This window comes from Hyperolius riggenbachi, chromosome 6 (genome assembly GCF_040937935.1).
Source record: "Hyperolius riggenbachi isolate aHypRig1 chromosome 6, aHypRig1.pri, whole genome shotgun sequence".
Classification (NCBI taxonomy): domain Eukaryota; kingdom Metazoa; phylum Chordata; class Amphibia; order Anura; family Hyperoliidae; genus Hyperolius; species Hyperolius riggenbachi.
Window position 1 is genome coordinate 315,649,057 of NC_090651.1, and position 18,507 is coordinate 315,667,563.

The window sequence follows — 18,507 nt, forward strand, 5'->3', positions numbered from 1 at the left end:
TTTGTCATATAAGACGTAACTTTTTCTCCCCATTTTTGGGAGAGAAAAAGTGTCTCTTGTATGCCCCCCAAAAAACTGTAGTTTGTGAGGGATGAAGGTGACAGAATGTAGTCAATACATTTGTAATGATTGAATTGAGCACTCATATAGTCGGTTCTAATGATCTAATGATACATTCGTGATCATTCGCAGCAATATTTGTACATTTTAACTGTTCAGCTTTTAGATGAACGACAAAGGCTGTTAGACGATTTCTCATTATATATCCAGCATTGTCTCACATAACCTCTATGTATCTCTGCAGAGGGAGAACACACTCGCTGTAAGACCGTACTTACCTCGAAAGTCGGGGGTCTCATGGCATTTGCCAAGAAACGCAGTACTTGTATCGGATGTAAAGCCTCTTTAAATCATGACGGTAAGACTCACGTTTGCTTCATAAAAAGTGCTTTTAAGTACAATTTGAAGAACTTTATCGAAAACTAGTAATAGGGGAAGAAAAATAAATCATGGCACAACAAAGTGAGTAAAAAAAAAAATCTATATGGCAAATCAAGAAATTATTGGTATTCGCCGTGTAATTCTGTTCCTGTTGTATAATCCTCTGTGAGCCTGCAGGTCAGCATGTTAAGTGCTGGCAGGCATTAAAAGAACTTAACAGCAGAAATGCTGTTATCTGTAAACATGCCCACTAACGATATGATAGGAAAAAGTTTGTGGATTCAAAAAGCAAAACAAAAACAAAAAAAGAGAGAGGGAGGTACTGCTTACTTGGCAACAGCATTTTACAGTGCTTTGAGGTTTACAGATGGGAAACTGTCATAGCCGTGGCTAAAACATCACACTGTGGGAGTGGTTTCAACTCATTATCAGCCTCACAGACGTCCCTGATGAACTATTAGGGAAAATGTAAAGATTTATCGTGGGAAAAGGGGTATAGGCTACTGGTTGGTAAAAATTAAATCCTGCATTTGTTGCTCTTGAAAACACAGCTATTGTTGTTGTATAGTGTTAATTATTATTTGTGGCACAATACATTCCGATGAAAAACTCAATTTTATTGTTTTGTCTGGCTGGAGTTTTGCCGCTATCCATATGGATATAAGACCTATACCTCTATATTGGCTGGCTTCCTGATTAGAATGTGAGATCTTGTAATCACTCACTTCTTACTTCCTGTATAAGTCTATAAGTTCCTGTAGTCTGACAGCTTACCTTTGTATAAAATTCTGCATGCAAAGCCATTGTACATAACCTTTAGTAATGACAACATTTTTGCTAGGGATTCTGTATTTTTCCATCGAGTTCCTTCTATTAAGGAAATGAAAGGCTCTTTCGAAGTCTATAAATGTCAGGTAGATTGTAGTTCTCCATTTTTCACTCTTTTATAATTATTCTTGAGGGGATCGCTGGCATCAATGAGATGCCTGCGTCATTGAAACAAAACAAAGTTACACTTACACACATTACTTCCTGTTAGCGTTCTATTAGTATGGGGCAGGAAGAAAATGTGTGAGGACATCTTGTGGTCAAATAGTAAAATTGCACCAACTGTACATACATGTTATTTTATAAAAAATAACATATATACCATTACATGTAACCCTAACCTCCCCCACTCTCCCAAAATTAATCCCCCCCCCCACAAAAAAAAAAATTTGCATTAAAAAAAAAAATCCATTAAAAAAATACATAAACGGTTACTTTAGGGACTGAACTTTTTTTCACATGTATGTCCTGAGGCTATATTACTATTATTTTCAAAAATATGGGCTTTTAATTAGTGATGGATGCAAAACTGAAAAAAATTCACCTTTATTTCCAAATAAAATACTGGCATCATACATTGCACTAGGAACATAATTTAAGTGTTGTTATAACTTGGACAAATGTGCAAATACAATGTGTGGGTTTTATCCACAGTAGACAGTTTTGTTTTAAAACTATAATGGCCGAAACCTGAGAAATAATGACATTTTTCATTTTGTTTTCTTGTTATTCCCATTAAAATGCATTTGAAATAAAATAATTCTCAGCAAAATGTACCATGCAAAGAAAGCCTAATTGGTGGTTAAAAAAAAATGTAACCCTGCCTTGGAACTGCTGGACGAGTCTGACTCATCTGCACTGGTTTCAGCTATTTTTTCCTGGATGAGTCAGGCCCGTCCGTACCACCAGGGATGTAAAGGAGCTAATCCAAACAATTTGGAGTGGCAAGTAATTAGTAGCAGTTAAATGCATTCAAATCGGCAAAATGACAGTGGTTTGCACATTTTTGCCAGCTTTTCGCATATCATTTAATTTCAAACTAAATATTGGTTCCCTAAAAATCTTGGTTCAGAAAACTCCATGTTACACAGATGTTCCTAGAAGATGAAAGATGTTCACTGTTATCTTATCTTTGTTTGACCGTAAATGAATACGCAGGCTGAGAGGGGTTCCCATACTTTTTCATGTGTCTTTAATAATCCCAATCCACCACTTAACACAAAGTTCCTCTTTTCATTTAGAATATTTACCTACAGCTCAAATGTCACTAGGTCCTTTTAACTGCTCTGCAGCTCTTGCTTTCAGAATTTCCTCTTTGGAAAGACGTGTGGATTACTTTTATAGAATATTTATTGTTAATAAGTTTACCCTTCAGAGGCCACGTGTCGCAGGACAGTGAAGGTACTTTTCTACCGGTTGTTATTCAATGGCACGGACCAACAGGCAGCCCTCCGGGAATATTATAGCTATTCAGAATTGCTTGGGCATCTGGCCAGCATCGCGGAGGTCAGTACTTAATGCCTGAAATAGATTTGCCATTTCTCCTTTATATGTTATTAAGTTGAGACATTAACTTGAAAAGGGTTCTTGTCGTTTTTTTTTATCGTTTTCCTGCTCTAATTTTAAGGTACTTTTGTGCATTATTCAGTTATGTAAGTTACCGTATATACTCTAGTAAAAGCCTCGTTTTTGGGACCAAAAATGGTCTCTGGTTATAAAGCGTCACTAATTACCGTATATACTCGAGTATAAGCCAACCCCATAACTTTTACCATAAAAAAAAAGGAAAAAATGATAGACCCAAGTATAAGCCGGGGGTATGAAATGCAGCATGTATAAGCACTCTCCTGTGTACTCCCAGTTATTGCAGCACTTAGCTGGTAGAGTCTCATTTGAGTGTTATAGCAATTAAGCAGTGGTACTGGGACATGTCAGTTCAGCCCCCTGCAGGCAAATTACAGGTGAGAAGAAGGTGGAATGAAGTGACTGATCTCAGGCCAGACTGGATTACAGTGTACATCTGCTGATCCTGAAAGGCTGATCCTGATTCGATTGCCCCCTCTGCTGCCATATACTTGCAAAATTATGATGCTGGCTGGCTGAATTTCTCTGACCCTACCACACAAATGTGATACACTGTGACACAAGCTGGAGTGAAGCAGCAGTGGACATAAGACAGAACAGAGAGTTCTATTGTGGTGTCAGTGTCACCAGCAGTCACATCGGTCAAACAACCTTCTTCTAAAGACCCTGCAGCAGAAGCAGCGGTTTCTATGGAGACAAGCATCAACTGCTAGCAGCAGGTCTTCTGCCCTGGTCCAGTACAGAGATGAGGCTGTAGAGCTGGTGCTTCACATCATAGGTGGGAACGTGGAGACCAGCACTGTCCAAAGCAGTGTGTTTTGCTGACATGCACATCCATCCACCCCCTCCCTCCCTGCCAAAGCAGTATACTCCAGGTGTTTGGCATGTTTTGGTAGCCTGCGTACCCTCTTCCCCGCATCACACCGGAACTTTGTATCTAATGACGGTATTCCGGCTCCCTCCCGGCATGTGTAGCAGCAATGCACCACGCTTACTCACTTGTCCTCGCTTCCAGCTGCTTGCCTGTAACAGTCCCAACTCTATGACGTCCCACAGCGGCGCACATAAGAGGCACCGCTAGAGGATGCAATAGAAATGAGTCTGATTGACATGCAAGCTAAAGCTATCAGCGCTGACAAGTGAGTAAGCGTGGTGCATTGCTTCTACACATGCGGGAGTTCGCTGAAATACATTCATACAAAGCTCCGATCTGACACAGGGAGCAGCCAGAACATATATGCTTTCATATTCCGGTGTGGTGCCTGAAATATATATCTGGAATATACCAACCCAGGGTGGGGGTGGGGGGTGGAAACGTTAGATATTAATCCTGCATGATAATCCTGCAAATATATGGCCGGGCACTCGGGGAAGGGGGGGGGGTATGTTTTTGCACTGCTCTGCATATGGCGTAGGCACTCGTGGGGGGTTAACACTTAGTTGAGACTCGAGTATAAGTCGAGACCCCCACTTTTGGGGCACTTTTTTGGTCCCTAAATCTCGGTTTATACTCTAGTATATACGGTAACCCAAATAGGGATGAGTGCTGATGGCTAAGCTGCCGCTGCAGTTTATCTCCCTCTGATCTCAAAAGTTGCATTCTGCCAGGGCTGTGGATTTGGAGTCGGAGCAATTTTGGGTACCTGGAGTCTGAGTTGGAGTCTGAGTCAGTGGTTTCATAAACTGAGAAGTCTGAGTCGGGAGACAGATGATTTTTGTACCAAATGGTGGTATTTAAAAAGAAATGCATCTGGCAGCCTCCATATTCTTCTCACTTCAATTGTCCTTTAAGTGGTTACACCAATAAAAACAAACCATGCAAGAGATGGTGTGGCCCAAACAAAGTCATAATTTCAACATCAGGCCAGCAGCATCCTGGTAACAAAGAGGTTAGGGATGCTGTGACAGTTTATCGCACTGAGGAAGTCTCATCTGGCATTTTAGATCCTGTGAGTAACAGGACTTTGACACAGAAGCCTGTGGTAATCCTGAGTAATAGAGATCACAGTTACATGACCAGGACTTTAAAGAAGATCTGTAGTCAGAGGAACACAAAGGCTAGCTATTCCTTTAAAAGATGGCAGTCAGTGGTGAGTCAGAACACGTGATCTAAATACTATTACGTTACTGCGTCAGTATGTATCGGAGACAGAGGATTAGGGCAGTAGCCCTGTAAATACAATTTTAAAGGGGAACTGAAGAGAGAGGTATATGGAGGCTGTCATGTTTATTTCCTTTTAATCAATACCAGTTGCCTGGCAGCCCTGCTGGTCTATTTCTCTGCAGTAGTATCTGATTAAAACCAGAAACAAGCATTCAGCTAGTCTTGTCAGCTCAGACTTATAAGTCTGAACCACTGAAACACCTGATCTGCTGCATGCTTGTTTAGGGGCTATGGCTAATAGTATTAGAGGCAGAGGATCAGCAGGGCTGCCAGGCAACTGGTATTGTCTAAAAGGAAATAAACATGACAGCCTCCATATACCTCTCTCTTCAGTTCCCTTTTAAATGAAGTGAGCAGTAGCACATTATTCCTATTTTGCATTTTTTTTCTTTTAATTTGTCCAAATTTTGGTTCACGTCAAATCTTAATGGGAGTTGAGCCTACGAATGATGCAGTTTTTTCGCCTCCGCAGCGCTCCCTACTTATCAGTAAAACCTACAGCTGTGTGTAAATGATTCCCAGAATTTCCCTCTCACTCGTTTCATTGGTTCAGATGTCTGTGCAAAGCAGGAACTTTTTAATTCTTTCTAAAGTGGTGGGACCACCGAAAGTCTGCTTGTCGATGCTTGTTGCCACTGCACTCGGGCACACTAGCAGATTTCTGCTCTGGCGGAAATGGCAAAGTCCAATCGGGTCTACTCTATTGCACCGCGCACAGTGGTGAATGGATTGGGCTGGCTGAGGAGGACAGGGGAAGCTAAATTAGAATCCAGAGGCTTCCTCCTCCCGAGGTAAGTATCATTTTTTTCCCCGTAATTTCAACATTACAAATTTGTTTTTAAGTTTGACTGCATTTACCACATGCTTGTTTCAGGTGGGTGATTCAGACCCTACTGACGCTTTGAGTCCGCCAGGAGAAAAGCGCGATATAAATTTTCTGTGTTTGTTTGAAAGATCAGCAAAACAGCCAGGGAACTGATATTGTTTAAAAGGAGATAAATCTGGCAGCCTCCATATCCCTCTCAGGTCTGTTGTCAGGACAGACTCTGCTTAAAGGGGAACATGAAGTGGGAGGGAGATGGAGGCTGCCATATTTATTCACTTTTAGTTTCAAAAACCTTTATTGAGGTAAACAATTAACAAAGGCTTAATGCCAATGAAACCCACGCAGGGGTGATATTATCACAGCTGTATCGCAAACAACAAGAGGAACGAAAGAAAAAGGAAAATAGCAATTTTATGCTGTATGACCAGCTTGTTTAGGGCCCGTTTCCACTATCGCGAATCCGCATGCGTTGCCCGCATGCGGATTCGCACAGTCAGTACAAGTGGATGGGACTGTTTCCACTTGTGCGTTTCCCCGCACGTTTTTCTGTGCAGAAAAAATCTGCAGGGTAGGGGCCTCAGAATTCGCCTGCGTGTGGAATGCAGGCGAATCGCACGCAATGTATTTAATAGGGAAATCGCATGCGTTTTCCCCATGCGTTTTTTGCCGCGATTTCGCATGCGATTTCGCATAGGTACCCATGTTAATTCACACAGGCAGTGACATGGTTAAAATCGCATACAGCCTTACCTATGCGAAATCGCATGCGAAATCGCGGCAAAAAACGCATGCGGAATCGCACCCGCATGCGATTTGCCTGCGGTGATTCGCCGGCGATTTCGTAACGCTATAGTGGAAACGGGCCCTTAGAGTCCAACCTGCATAAAAGCACAGGCAGAATACATAGTCATGACATTGTCAGGCTCTACCATTCTATATTTATAGAAATGAGACAGGTTTAAAGGATACCCGAAGTGACATGAGATAGGCAAGTGTATGTATAGTGCCTAACGCACAAATAACTATGCTGTGTTCCTTTTTTTCTTTCTCTGCCTGAAAGAGTTAAATATCAGGTATGTAAGTGGCTGACTCAGTCCTGACTCAGACAGGAAGTGACTACAGTGTGACCCTCACTGATGAGAAATTCCCCTTTTTATCTCTTTCTTGCTCTCAGAAGCCATTTTCTGCTAGGAAAGTGTTTAATAGTCGGAATTTCTCATCAGTGAGGGTCACACTGTAGTCACGTCAGGACTGAGTCAGCCACTTGCACACCTGATATTTAACTCTTTCAGACAGAGAAAAAAAGAGGAACACAGCATAGTTATTTGTTTGCTAGGCACTGTACTGTACATACACATGTCTATCTCGTCATGTCACATGTCACTTCGGGTATCCTTTAAGGTGATATCAAAAGTTGTGTAGGAGATGGGATAGGCCACAATTCTCCAACCAAAAAATCCAGGGAGTCCAGGTATTATAAAACCCAATCCTGTAGTCCGCTACTTTGGCTTGAATATGATTAGTTAACATAATTTCAGTAACTAGCGGAAAAACATTTAGAGGTATTTATTTCCTTTTAAACAATACCAGTTGCCTGGCAGCCCCGCAGATCTATTTGGCTGCAGTAGTGTCTGAATCACACCGAAACAAGCATGCAGCTAATCTTGTCAGATATGAGAATAATGTCAGGAACACCTGATCTGCTGCATGCTTGTTCAGGGTCTATGGCTAAATGTATTAGAGGCAGAGGATCAGCAGGACTACCAGGCAACTGTGTTCGTTAAAATGTAAATCAATATGACAGCCTCCATATACCTCTTCCTTCAGGTTCGCCTTTAAAGTGAACCAGAGACGAAGCACCCTCTTGTATTTTCCCATATATATGACTGGGAACATTAGAGAAAACGCCTACCCTGCTCTGTTTTATTCTTCACTGCTCAGCTTGCTTGTTATCAGCCCTGATATAATCCCTGACTGAGCATTCACTCTGGCTTTGCTCAGGAATCATTATAGCTCAGTCTGTCTTCTCTGATGTCTTTTCAAGCCCAAGCTGCCCCCTACTGGCTCTGCTATAATGACTCAGCTATAATGATTCCTGAGCGAAGACAGACTGAATGCTCAGTTGGGGATTTTATCAGGGCTGATGAGAAGCAAGCTGAGCAGTGAAGAATGAAACCGAGAACAGGGTAGGTGTTTTCTCTAATGTTCCCACTGATCTATATGGTAAAATACATGAGGGTGCTTCGTCTCTGGTTCCCTTTAAAGAGTACATGTTAGGCATGAAAACCAAATAAAATTATTTATTTCTATCTGTTGAACATATAAAATGAATGCTGAAAAGGCAATGCCTAATTTCAAAATCCATCTTACTTTTTTATTGCAGCTATTACTCCTCATGTCCCCAGCTCTTCTAGTACGCAGAATTCAGCTGCAAAAGAGAAGTAGCAGTGCAGGCTGGGGCGGAGGTGGGGAGTTCTCCTCCCCTTCTCCACAGACACAGCTAGTTCAGCCTGATTGGCTGCAGCCTGTGTCACTCTCCTGCCTACTCCTCTCATTGGCTGCCTCAGAGTCTGCCACCGTCCACCCCCTCCCCGCACTCCAGCCGACAGGCATGATCTCCACCGAATTATGTGAGCACCTCAGCATACAAGGGGACCCCCGGCCCTGCTACCATTTCCACAGGGATTCCCTGCATTTAAACTCAACCCTGTAGCATCCCCGCTCGGCGCTGTTTCGCAGCATTGTAGAGCTTAGCAGGGAAGAATATATGCAGCGCACACAGACTCTCTTTAACATGGTTCCAGTCGATGGAGCTGCATTTATTCTTCCCCACTAAGCGCTGTAATGCTGCGGGACGAGCGGGGATGCTGCAGGGTTGAGCGTAAATGCAGGGGGAATCCCTATGGATATAGTAGCAGGGCGGGGGGTTTCCTATGGATGCTATTGCTGTGCGGAGGAGAGGGGGAGGAGGAGTAAGGGAGGAAGTGACCTCAGCATTGGCTTCAGCTGGAGGGAGTAAAGATGGCCCCTGCCAGCAAACAGAATTCTCTCCATTTACCTTTTTCTATTTTATAAAATTCACTGAAATCAACATGTGGACAGTACAGTACATCTATTATGTAAGTAGAGCAAGTATTTATCTTCTTATATATGTGTTTTTTTTATCTGGCATAGTATGGCTCACAGCTCCTCTTTAAAGGAATACTTAAGTCTAAAAAAAAAAATATTTACTCACCCGGGGCATCCCTCAGCCCCCTGAAGCTGGATGGTGCCCTCGCAGCCTCACTCCAATACTCCTGTCCCTGCCGGCAGCTACTTCCGGGTTCGGCGACAGCCGCCGACAGGCTGGGAACGCGAGTGATTCTCCGCGTTCCCAGCCGCTATATCACCCTCTATGCTTCTATAGCATATATGTTATATGCTATAGCAGCATAGAGGGTGATATAGCGGCTGGGAACGCGGAAAATCACTCTCGTTCCCAGCCTGTCGGCGGCTGTCGCCGAACCCGGAAGTAGCCGCCGGCGGGGACAGGACGATCGGAGCGGGGCTGCGAGGGCACCATCCAGCTTCAGGGGGCTGAGGGATGCCCCGGGTGAGTAAATATCTTTTTTTTTTTTTTTTTTTTTTTTAAGACTTAACCACTTTACCCCCGCGCGTACGTATTTCTCCGCCCCTTTTTCCATCCTTTAAAAACCAGGGACGGAGAAACACGTACTTTCCGCGTTCCCGACGCTGTCCGCGCTCCCGCTCGTAAACACGCCGCCCGCCGCTAGTAAAACCGCCGCCGCCCGCTCGCCCGGAGATCAATGAACGGGAAAATCCATTCCCGTTCGTTGATCTAAGCCCCACAATGACCCGCTGCTCTCCTATGGGCAGCGCGATCATTGTGAGAAGAAACTCACGTGTCCAGCCTCCTTATTCTTCCTCCAAGCTTCCGGAAGGAGGCTTGGAGGTCGCAATAAAGCAAAAAGTTACTGTGGCCATCTTGTGGCCAAATAGTAAACTACACCCTACACATTTTTCACATACAAATAAATGACTTTTACACAAAAAATTAACTCATTACCTCCCACACTCCCCATTTTTTTTTTTTTTTGTAATTAAAAAAAATTTCAAAAATTTACAATTAAAAAAAATACATAATTAGTTACCTTAGGGACTGAACTTTTTAAATATTTAAGTCAAGAGGGTATAACACTGTTACTTTATAAACTATGGGCTTGTAATTAGGGATGGACGCAAAACTGAAAAAAATGCACCTTTATTTCCAAATGAAATATTGGCGCCAAACATTGTGATAGGGACATAATTTAAACGGTTTTATAACCGGGACAAAAGGGCACATAAATTTCATGGGTTTTAATTACAGTAGCATGCATTATTTAAAAACTATAATGGCCGAAAACTGAAAAATAATTTTTTTTTCCCCACATTTTTCCTATTTTCCCATTAAAACACATTTAGAAAAAAATAATTCTTGGCATAATGTCCCACCTAAAGAAAGCCTAATTGGTGGCGGAAAAAACAAGATATAGTTCATTTCATTGCGATAAGTAATGATAAAGTTATAGACGAATGAATGGAAGGAGCGCTGAAAGGTGAAAATTGCTCTGGTGGTCAGGGGGTAAAACCCCTCAGTGGTGAAGTGGTTAAGTATTCACCGGTATGTCAGTATTCACCAGTATGTCACCAGGAGTGTATAGCACAAGCCCAGTATGGTCTGTCCCTGCGCAGTACGCTCCTGGTGACATCAGGGGAAGCGAGGACACGGCAGCGCAGGGGTTTTCTGACTTTAAAGAGAATCTGTATTGTTAAAATCACACAAAAGTAAACATACCAGTGCGTTAGGGGACATCTCCTATTACCCTCTGTCACAATTTCGCCGCTCCCCGCCGCATTAAAAGTGGTTAAAAACAGTTTTAAAAAGTTTGTTTATAAACAAACAAAATGGCCACCAAAACAGGAAGTAGGTTGATGTACAGTATGTCCACACATAGAAAATACATCCATACACAAGCAGGCTGTATACAGCCTTCCTTTTGAATCTCAAGAGATCATTTGTGTGTTTCTTTCCCCCTGCATCTCTCATGCACTGAAGTTTCAGGCTGCTCTTTTCTTCCTGCAAACAGCTTTGCCCTTGTCTGTAATTCTTCAGTATGTGAAAGCCCAGCCAGCTCAGAGGACGATTTATCCAGCTTGTAAAAGAGAAGAGAGAAGCTGCTCTAATCTAAATAAAACACAGGCAGTGTGCATAGAGGGGCCTGGAAGGGGGAGTTCATAGCAGAACCACAACACTGAAGAACTTGGCAGCCTTCCAGACACAGGCTGACAAGTCTGACAAGAGAGAGATAAGTTGATTTATTACAGAGACTGTGATAGTACAAAGTGCTGCAGTAAGCCAGAACACATTAGAATAGCTTTTGGAACTTGTAGGATGATAAAAAACAGGATGCAATTTTTGTTACGGAGTCTCTTTAAAGTCAGAAATTACAAAAGTGAACCGGAAGCGGGGCCGGAGCATCAGTGAGCGGCTGTGCGGGCACAGGATGCCTGCGGGGGACCGTTAGAAGCCCCGGGTAAGTTCAACTCGATTTCCCCCGACCCCCCCCCCCCCCCCCCCCCCCCCTACAGTTTCCCTTTAAGCAGAGTCCTCCACTGATATGTTTTTTTCAAAAGCTTCTTTAGGCTATGGTAGGTTCAAGCAGAATAGCTCTGATCAAACACCTGGGCATGAAGTACCGTATATATTTTTAATGCTGAAAAGATAGCAATAAACAGATTACCAGATAAACAGTCTCAGGTACCTTACTCACCTTGGGCTTCCTTAAGCCCCCTTGAGGCTGCTTTGCCCCTTCTCCCTGGGTCGCTCCTTCTCCTGCTGGACGGCCCGGTATCCTGGAGCCACCGGGGAGATGGTGAGGAGCCTGAGCCGCCTCTAGGGGACTTGAGAAGTCCCAGGTAAGTATGTTACCTAAAACTTTTTTCATCTCAAGGTTCCTTTAAGGCTTTGTTCACATTATAAAGTGCAATCACAAGCACTGAGCACTTTTTGAAGCAATTTTGCCAGTGTTTTTTTTTTCTTTGAGCGATTTGCGATTTTGCCAAGAGCTTTTGTAAGTGCTTTTGTTTGGCAGTTGGTGTTTTTTTCAACAGGCAATCAGGAAGTGAACTCTTTGACCTGGAACTGAATCTCTTTAATATACTTTTTTGTTGAAAAGCGCTCACAAAATTGCTTATCTAAGCAAAACGCGCTTAGCGATCTTCTATTGAAGCGCAAACACTCTGAAAATGGTGCAGGACCTGTGTTTGCGTTTGGAAAGAAAGCTCATTGCTCATGTAAGAACGCTTATATTGAAAATCATTGCTCAAGCGCTTTTAAAGCCCTTTAAAAAAAATCTCAATGTGATCAAGCCCTTAAAGGGATGGTTCACGGTCTATCTTAAAAAAATAAAAATACAAATCCACTTACCTGGGGCTTCCTCCAGCCCGTGGCAGGCAGGAGGTGCTCTCGCCTCCGCTCCGCAGGCTCCCGGTTTCCTCCGGCGGCGCACCCGACCTGGCCAGGCCAGCTGCCAGGTCGGGCTTCTTGTGTTCTCCAAAATGCGCCTCACGGCGGCGCGCTGACGTCATCACACGTCCTCCGGGCTGTACTGCGCAGGCGCAGAACTACTGCGCCTGCGCCGTACAGCCCGGAGGACGTCCGATGACGTCAGCACGCTGCCGTGAGGCGCATTTTGGAGAACACAAGAAGCCCGACCTGGCAGCCGGCCTGGCCAGGTCAGGTGCGCCGCCGGAGGAGACCGGGAGCCTGCAGAGTGGCGCCGAGGGCACCTCCTGCCTGCCACGGGCTGGAGGAAGCCCCAGGTAAGTGGATTTGTATTTTTATTTTTTTAAGACAGACCGTGAACCTTTCCTTTAAAGTAGCATTATACTGCCAAAACATTTTAGTAAATACTCTGTTACTTAAAAGAACATTTGATAGCCCTCCCAAGCATTCCCTGTGTGTAAAAATTGCTTATTTTCACTGTAGAGGACAGTAGAAGCTTGCTTATCTCTTGTCATCGGCAAAGGCAAGAATCTCCCTGCGCCTGTGTCTTCAATCCCTCTGCTGAATAGATTCATCACCTTGGCAACAGCTGAGTCCCTTCAGCAGAAACGGAGGGGTCAGAGTGAAGACACAGGCACATGGAGATTCTTGCCTTTGCTATTGACCAGAAATAAGCAAGCCTCAAAATAATTTTACACACGGAATACTTGGGAATGCTTTTAAATGTTCTTTTTATGAAGAGTAGTTAGTGAAATTTTGGTTTTGGGAGTGCAACCAGACTAAAAAAAATGGTTGGCGTTCTGCTTTAACTTTTGTGAGGCCACAGCTGCTGAGGTTAGCGTCGTGAAGACTATTTCTTCACAGTATCTGGCCGGCATTGGAGACTGGGAAGCACAATGCTATTTTCATTTTCTCAGACAGGCTTAACAGAAAACTCAGCAAGTTGCGGGATATTTATTTTAAAGCTGAGATGGGGGAGCATGTTTTCCTGGAACAGTCCTCCCTTTCTTATTATTTCTTATTTTGTACTGAGGAAGGTTCCTCATTTTCTTGCTACTTTTTCTCAACTCTTTTTCTAACCCAAGAAGGGGAAAAATGAGCAGCAACAATGATGTAATAATAGAAAGTCCAACTATATACAGCAGATGAGTATAGCTCAGCGGACAAAGGAAATCATCTGCCTAGCGTTCAATGGCCATCTTGTGGAGATCTTCACTGCTTAACCGCTATCATTTACCCTTATTTGTCTGGAATAACTACTGTATTTTTGTTGGTTAATTTTTTTTTAGGAAAATGGCCATAGGAATTATTGGGGCCCGATTATGTTCATATATTACGGTTTGTTCCTTTGTTTATAAGAGGGACTACTCTTGTGAAAGTTGGGGCTAAAATTCAGAATCACAGAGACTGGCCTATCTCCTGCCTGAACAAAATTTAAGACGATCCGGTACTCCACCTGGTTTTCTTTGCAATACACTGGCAGATAGTGTGGCCTCCAAACGCGGAGAACCTGCAAGAGCTCATTGCAAAATTTGGAAATTGACTTATGAAAATGCAATAGCTTTTTAATTCTGATTAAAAAATATGGTTTTAGGCTATGAAGAGCAGGGCTGTGGAGTCGGTACAAAAACCATCCAACTCCGACCCTTCAGTTTATGAAACCTCCGACACCAGGTAGCCAAAATTTCTCCGACTCAGATTTCTCAACTCCTTAGTCTAATACTTACCAGGGCTATGGAGTAGGTACAAAAATCTTCCAACGCCTCAGTTTTTTGAAACTACAGACTCCAGGTACCAAAAATTGCTCTGACACCCAACTCCTCGGCTCTGACTCCACAGCCTTGATGAAAAGTTTGTATTTTAGGTAGATATGACACTGCAGTTATTTGGATAATAAAGGAGGAAGAAGAATTGAGAGTTTGGGTAATTATTTTGAGTGGTGAGGGATGACCCATTTAACCATCCCAAAAGTGCAGTTTGACCCTCAGGATGGTGGGTCTTATCTAACAGTGAGCCCTGAGTGATTGGGCGCAGTGGAGGCTGTCCTTTCTTGACATCGTTGACCGAGGAGGTTCTTGGTGATGATTTGAAGATATTGGAGGAACTATTAAAGGACTTACAAGGCCAGATTGACAAAAAAAGTTAAATACCTGCATTAACTTTTAAGGCACGGAGGACGCCGTCCGCATCCACTGCGCCGTTCCGCCGGGTCCCCGCCGCTCAATAGCCCCCCGGGCCGGCTGCCGACCCCACGGCCGGGGTTGGGCTCTCCTGCCTCTCCCAAAATGGCCACTTGAGCTGGCCGCGGCTGCGCAGTCTACATAGCCGCGAGTGCTACTGTAGCGTGGATAAGAGGGTTGGCCCTAGAGCTGCGCAGCCGCACTCATGGCTATGCGGTCTGCGCAGCCGCGGCCAGCTCAAGCGGGCATTTTGGGAGAGGCAGGAGAGTTCGACCCGGGCCGTGGGGTCGGGAGCCGGCCCGGGGGGGCTATTGAAACGGCACGGTGGGCGCGGACGGTGTCCTCCGTGCCTTAAAAGTTAATGCAGGTATTTAACTTTTTTTGTTAATCTGGCCTCGTAAGTTCCTTTAAGCAATTGTTTCTGATGAATATGAAATGAGAAGAACTTTGTATTGTGTAGCACGGTTTCCTTTTTGTGTGATATTGTTTCTGAAATTGGTGGGATAAGCACTCCAGTCAATACTCAGTGGATCCATTAGTCTATCTTTAAAGTGGTGTGTTGTTCACTGGTGGGTTCTGGTCATAAATAGTCACCCGAGTTCTCTCATAAATCATCAGTTTATGTACCAGAGGATGACAAGTTCTGTGCCTAACTTAGGTTTTTGCCATTGTGAAGACAGGTAGGACATAGCAGCCATTACAATAAATAGGTGTAAGCAATGCTCCAGGTTCTTGGTGTTCTCTTTTTTTTTTTTAAATGTCACAGCAAAAAGACAGCAGGAGATATCTTATGCAGTCTCATCAGGGTCGTAAAGTTTCGATATAACAGTTTAACATTTGTTTGTATGGTAGAATAATAAAGGCTGCTGTTCATCAATATCTGAAAGCCGGATTTGCAGTCATGTGGAGAGGGGTAGACCAGCAAGCTCCACCTACTAGGCAGTTGTAGTTGGACCAATTGCATGTTTTTGTACATTCCTCAGGTCTGGGTACAGATATGAGAAAATCCCTTTTCCAAGAGGTAGTATTAGTACACCAAAGCTCAAAGAATGCGGTATTTAGATTGGTTTGATTTTTCTTTAGTTCGTGCTTCGGGAAACAATGAATTTGAGTCCACTGTAAATGCTTGCTAAAATGGTCAAATTTAGCAATTATAGACTGCATGAGTGTAAGTTTATTGACTAATATACAGTATAGCACTTTAGCAGATATATTTTCCTTTGTACGAACTAACTCATGTCTAGTTGGAAAGCTGGATTGCCTCTTATGTCTGTCCACGTGGAGAGTTGAGTTTGTCATTTAAGAGAATATCTAAATTTGCTAGATATAAGCATATGGCCATTTGTGTGTAAGAGCCTAGCGTCTGTAAGGCAGACCAAACCAGGGATGGCAGTCAGTAGGGAGACAAGCTCAGACTCCAACTGCACCCACAAGATTGCATGAGGACCTGCTTTTGTCGTTGGGACTTGTGCCAGTTGGGCAGCCCTGAAGTAATTCATTAGATTTGGTACTGAAGGACTCCCGTGAGCAAGGCTGCATCATAGCCTTTTATGAAATGTATGGGCGTTTTGTTTATTCAGTCCATGGAGAAGACAACCTCCTGTACAGCCCTTAGGTTTTGTGCTGTAACCCTAACTAGTATGACTCAAAAATAGTGCAACATTTAAGGTTACAGTATCATTGGAACACCATGAATCCTGCCTAGCCATGAAATGGGAAGGGGCTTCAATTGTGTAGTAACTGCAGCAGGTGAGCTATCATGGGTTTGTGAGATTAGCACTGAGGGCCAGATTTATCAAGGCATTACCGACAGTTTTTTTCTTCTAAAACTGTTCTAACCAGCAGAAGAACAGTTCTGCATGATAGTAAGAACCTTCCCAAAAGCCTATGTAATAGCGGCAGTTTAGCGTGGATTTCTAGAGCTACACTACAGTTAAGAAAAGTGCAAATCCATTCCTAACTGCTGCAGATTAAGAAGTGCTCATTAGCAGTTCTCCAGATAGTGCAGGCTAGATGTGATTTGTAAAGGGCTCCTCCCGCCTCACTTGCTGACAGCAGGTGTATTGGTTACCTCAGCAACAGCAATTCCCCTCACACACTGCACTGCATGAGAGACCTTCCTAGCTCCTTCTAGTCCTTACAGTTTAAGAAGGAATCTGCACTATCTAGTGATTTCTTAGGCTGTCTGAGACAGTTCTGCACGGATTTCTGAAAACCTACTAATATTTTGTCTCAGACACTCTTGATAAATCTGGCCCACAGTTTTTGAATAATCATTTGTGAATTTAACACCCAAGTACTTAAGAAAGTGAGTTCTAAGCTTGAAGCTTGAAGTGTCAATTATAGCTTGCTGAATATGGGAGGGTGTTTTACAGAAATGATCTCAGATTTGGAGATGTTCAGGTAGAGGCCCCGGACTTCTCACAAGTGTTTCGGGAGGTCTGTAGGTTAGGGATGGAAATTAAGGGATTAGTCTAAGTAAGGGCTCGCTTAGTTTAGATGTGACCTTACATCGGACACAGATGCTTGCCCTTATAATTTCCTGACAAGACTACTGCATAGCCCTTCTGTGTGACTCCACTCCAGTCCACCATAAACTGTGCTGCATGTCTCATCCAGCTCTCTTCTCTAATGCTGCTCCTCTTTGTCACTCCCTCTACTCTCTGCCAATCACATTTCTAGATCCTTACACTTACTTACAGAAGCCTTCTTTCAGTCTGGCTCCATCTTGCAAAGCGGTACTAATTTCCAGTACCATCCGACGTACATCCTGAGCTCTTCAAAATGTTTTCCTCCCATTCTTTCTGATCAACTCTTATCATGCTCACATTCATGATTTTTCTTTTATTTCTCCCCTCCTGGCACTTCCTTCCACTGTCTGACACTCCCCTACCCTTACCAACGTTAAGCAACTTGAAAACCACTTCTTGAAAGTATACAGTCTTACCTAGGACACACTAATTGGTTGCCAGCTGCCACTCTGTCACCATGGTCTCCACTTTCTTCACCTCCTTGTTTCTGTCAACTCTAGTTTTGTCTTCTTTTCATCAACTTTAGATTGTAAGGGCAGGGTTCTCTATCCTAGTGTTTCTGGCACTGCTGTGTGAGGAGTGTACTGTCTGCTGAGCCCACCTTCTTATGTAACCCATTGGCTTAAACCATTAGCAGCTTCAAACAAATGTTTTTACTTGAAAGCTGCTGGTGAATTCTAAGCCTCTGTCACATTAAGTTTGGCTGCCTAGTGCAGCCAAACAACCGGGGGAAGGGAGTAGGTATGATCACAGATATGCAAATTGTTCTGAGTTGATGCAAATGTATGCAAATGTGTATGCAATTGTATGCAGTTTAAATTGATTGGTCCTTTTTCAAGCTGCATATATTTGCATCATTTTAGAAGTATTTACATCTCATTGACCATCTCTAGCAGGGAGCAGTTATATTTACCTTTTACAGACAGCTTTTTCTTTTCCTCCATTGGTGGCTCTGAAGTTCCAACAGGTCTTCTGGGTCCCAATAACATGATATGATATGACATGTAATAGGGATCCAGGAGACTGTGTCAGGGTTACAGCTCCAAGAGACTCTTCCATCACCCCTCTTCCACCACCAGGTGGAGCTGTAATGCTGACACGGTCTTCTGGATCCCGATCAAGTCATATCATGTGATGGGAACCTAGAAGACATGTCAGGGTTATATCGCCGCTGCGGTGGAGGAAGAAGAAACCGATCCAGCCATCCAGACATTTACCTATAAAAACTCCCTGCTACCACTCTGCATACCCTGCCTGGCTGGGGTAGCCTCACTTCCCCAGTGGTAGGAAAAATTCAGCCCTGCAGCCAAATAAAGTTTTACTTTATGTGGCTGCTTAACCACCTTAGCGGTATGGACGAGCTCAGCTCGTCCATTACCGCCAGAGGGTGCCGCTCAGGCCCTGCT

General features: G+C 43.6%; 1 protein-coding gene across 2 annotated transcripts in view; it reads left to right on the forward strand.

The window, feature by feature from the left end:
- POLD1 (DNA polymerase delta 1, catalytic subunit) overlaps positions 1–18,507 on the forward strand; it is a 171,538-nt gene that overhangs the window by 113,328 nt on the left and 39,703 nt on the right. For both annotated transcript variants that reach the window (XM_068241332.1, XM_068241331.1), the window contains exon 24: positions 305–418. In XM_068241332.1, coding sequence (XP_068097433.1) covers positions 305–418 — 114 coding nt within the window. The remainder of the gene's footprint in view (positions 1–304; positions 419–18,507) is intronic.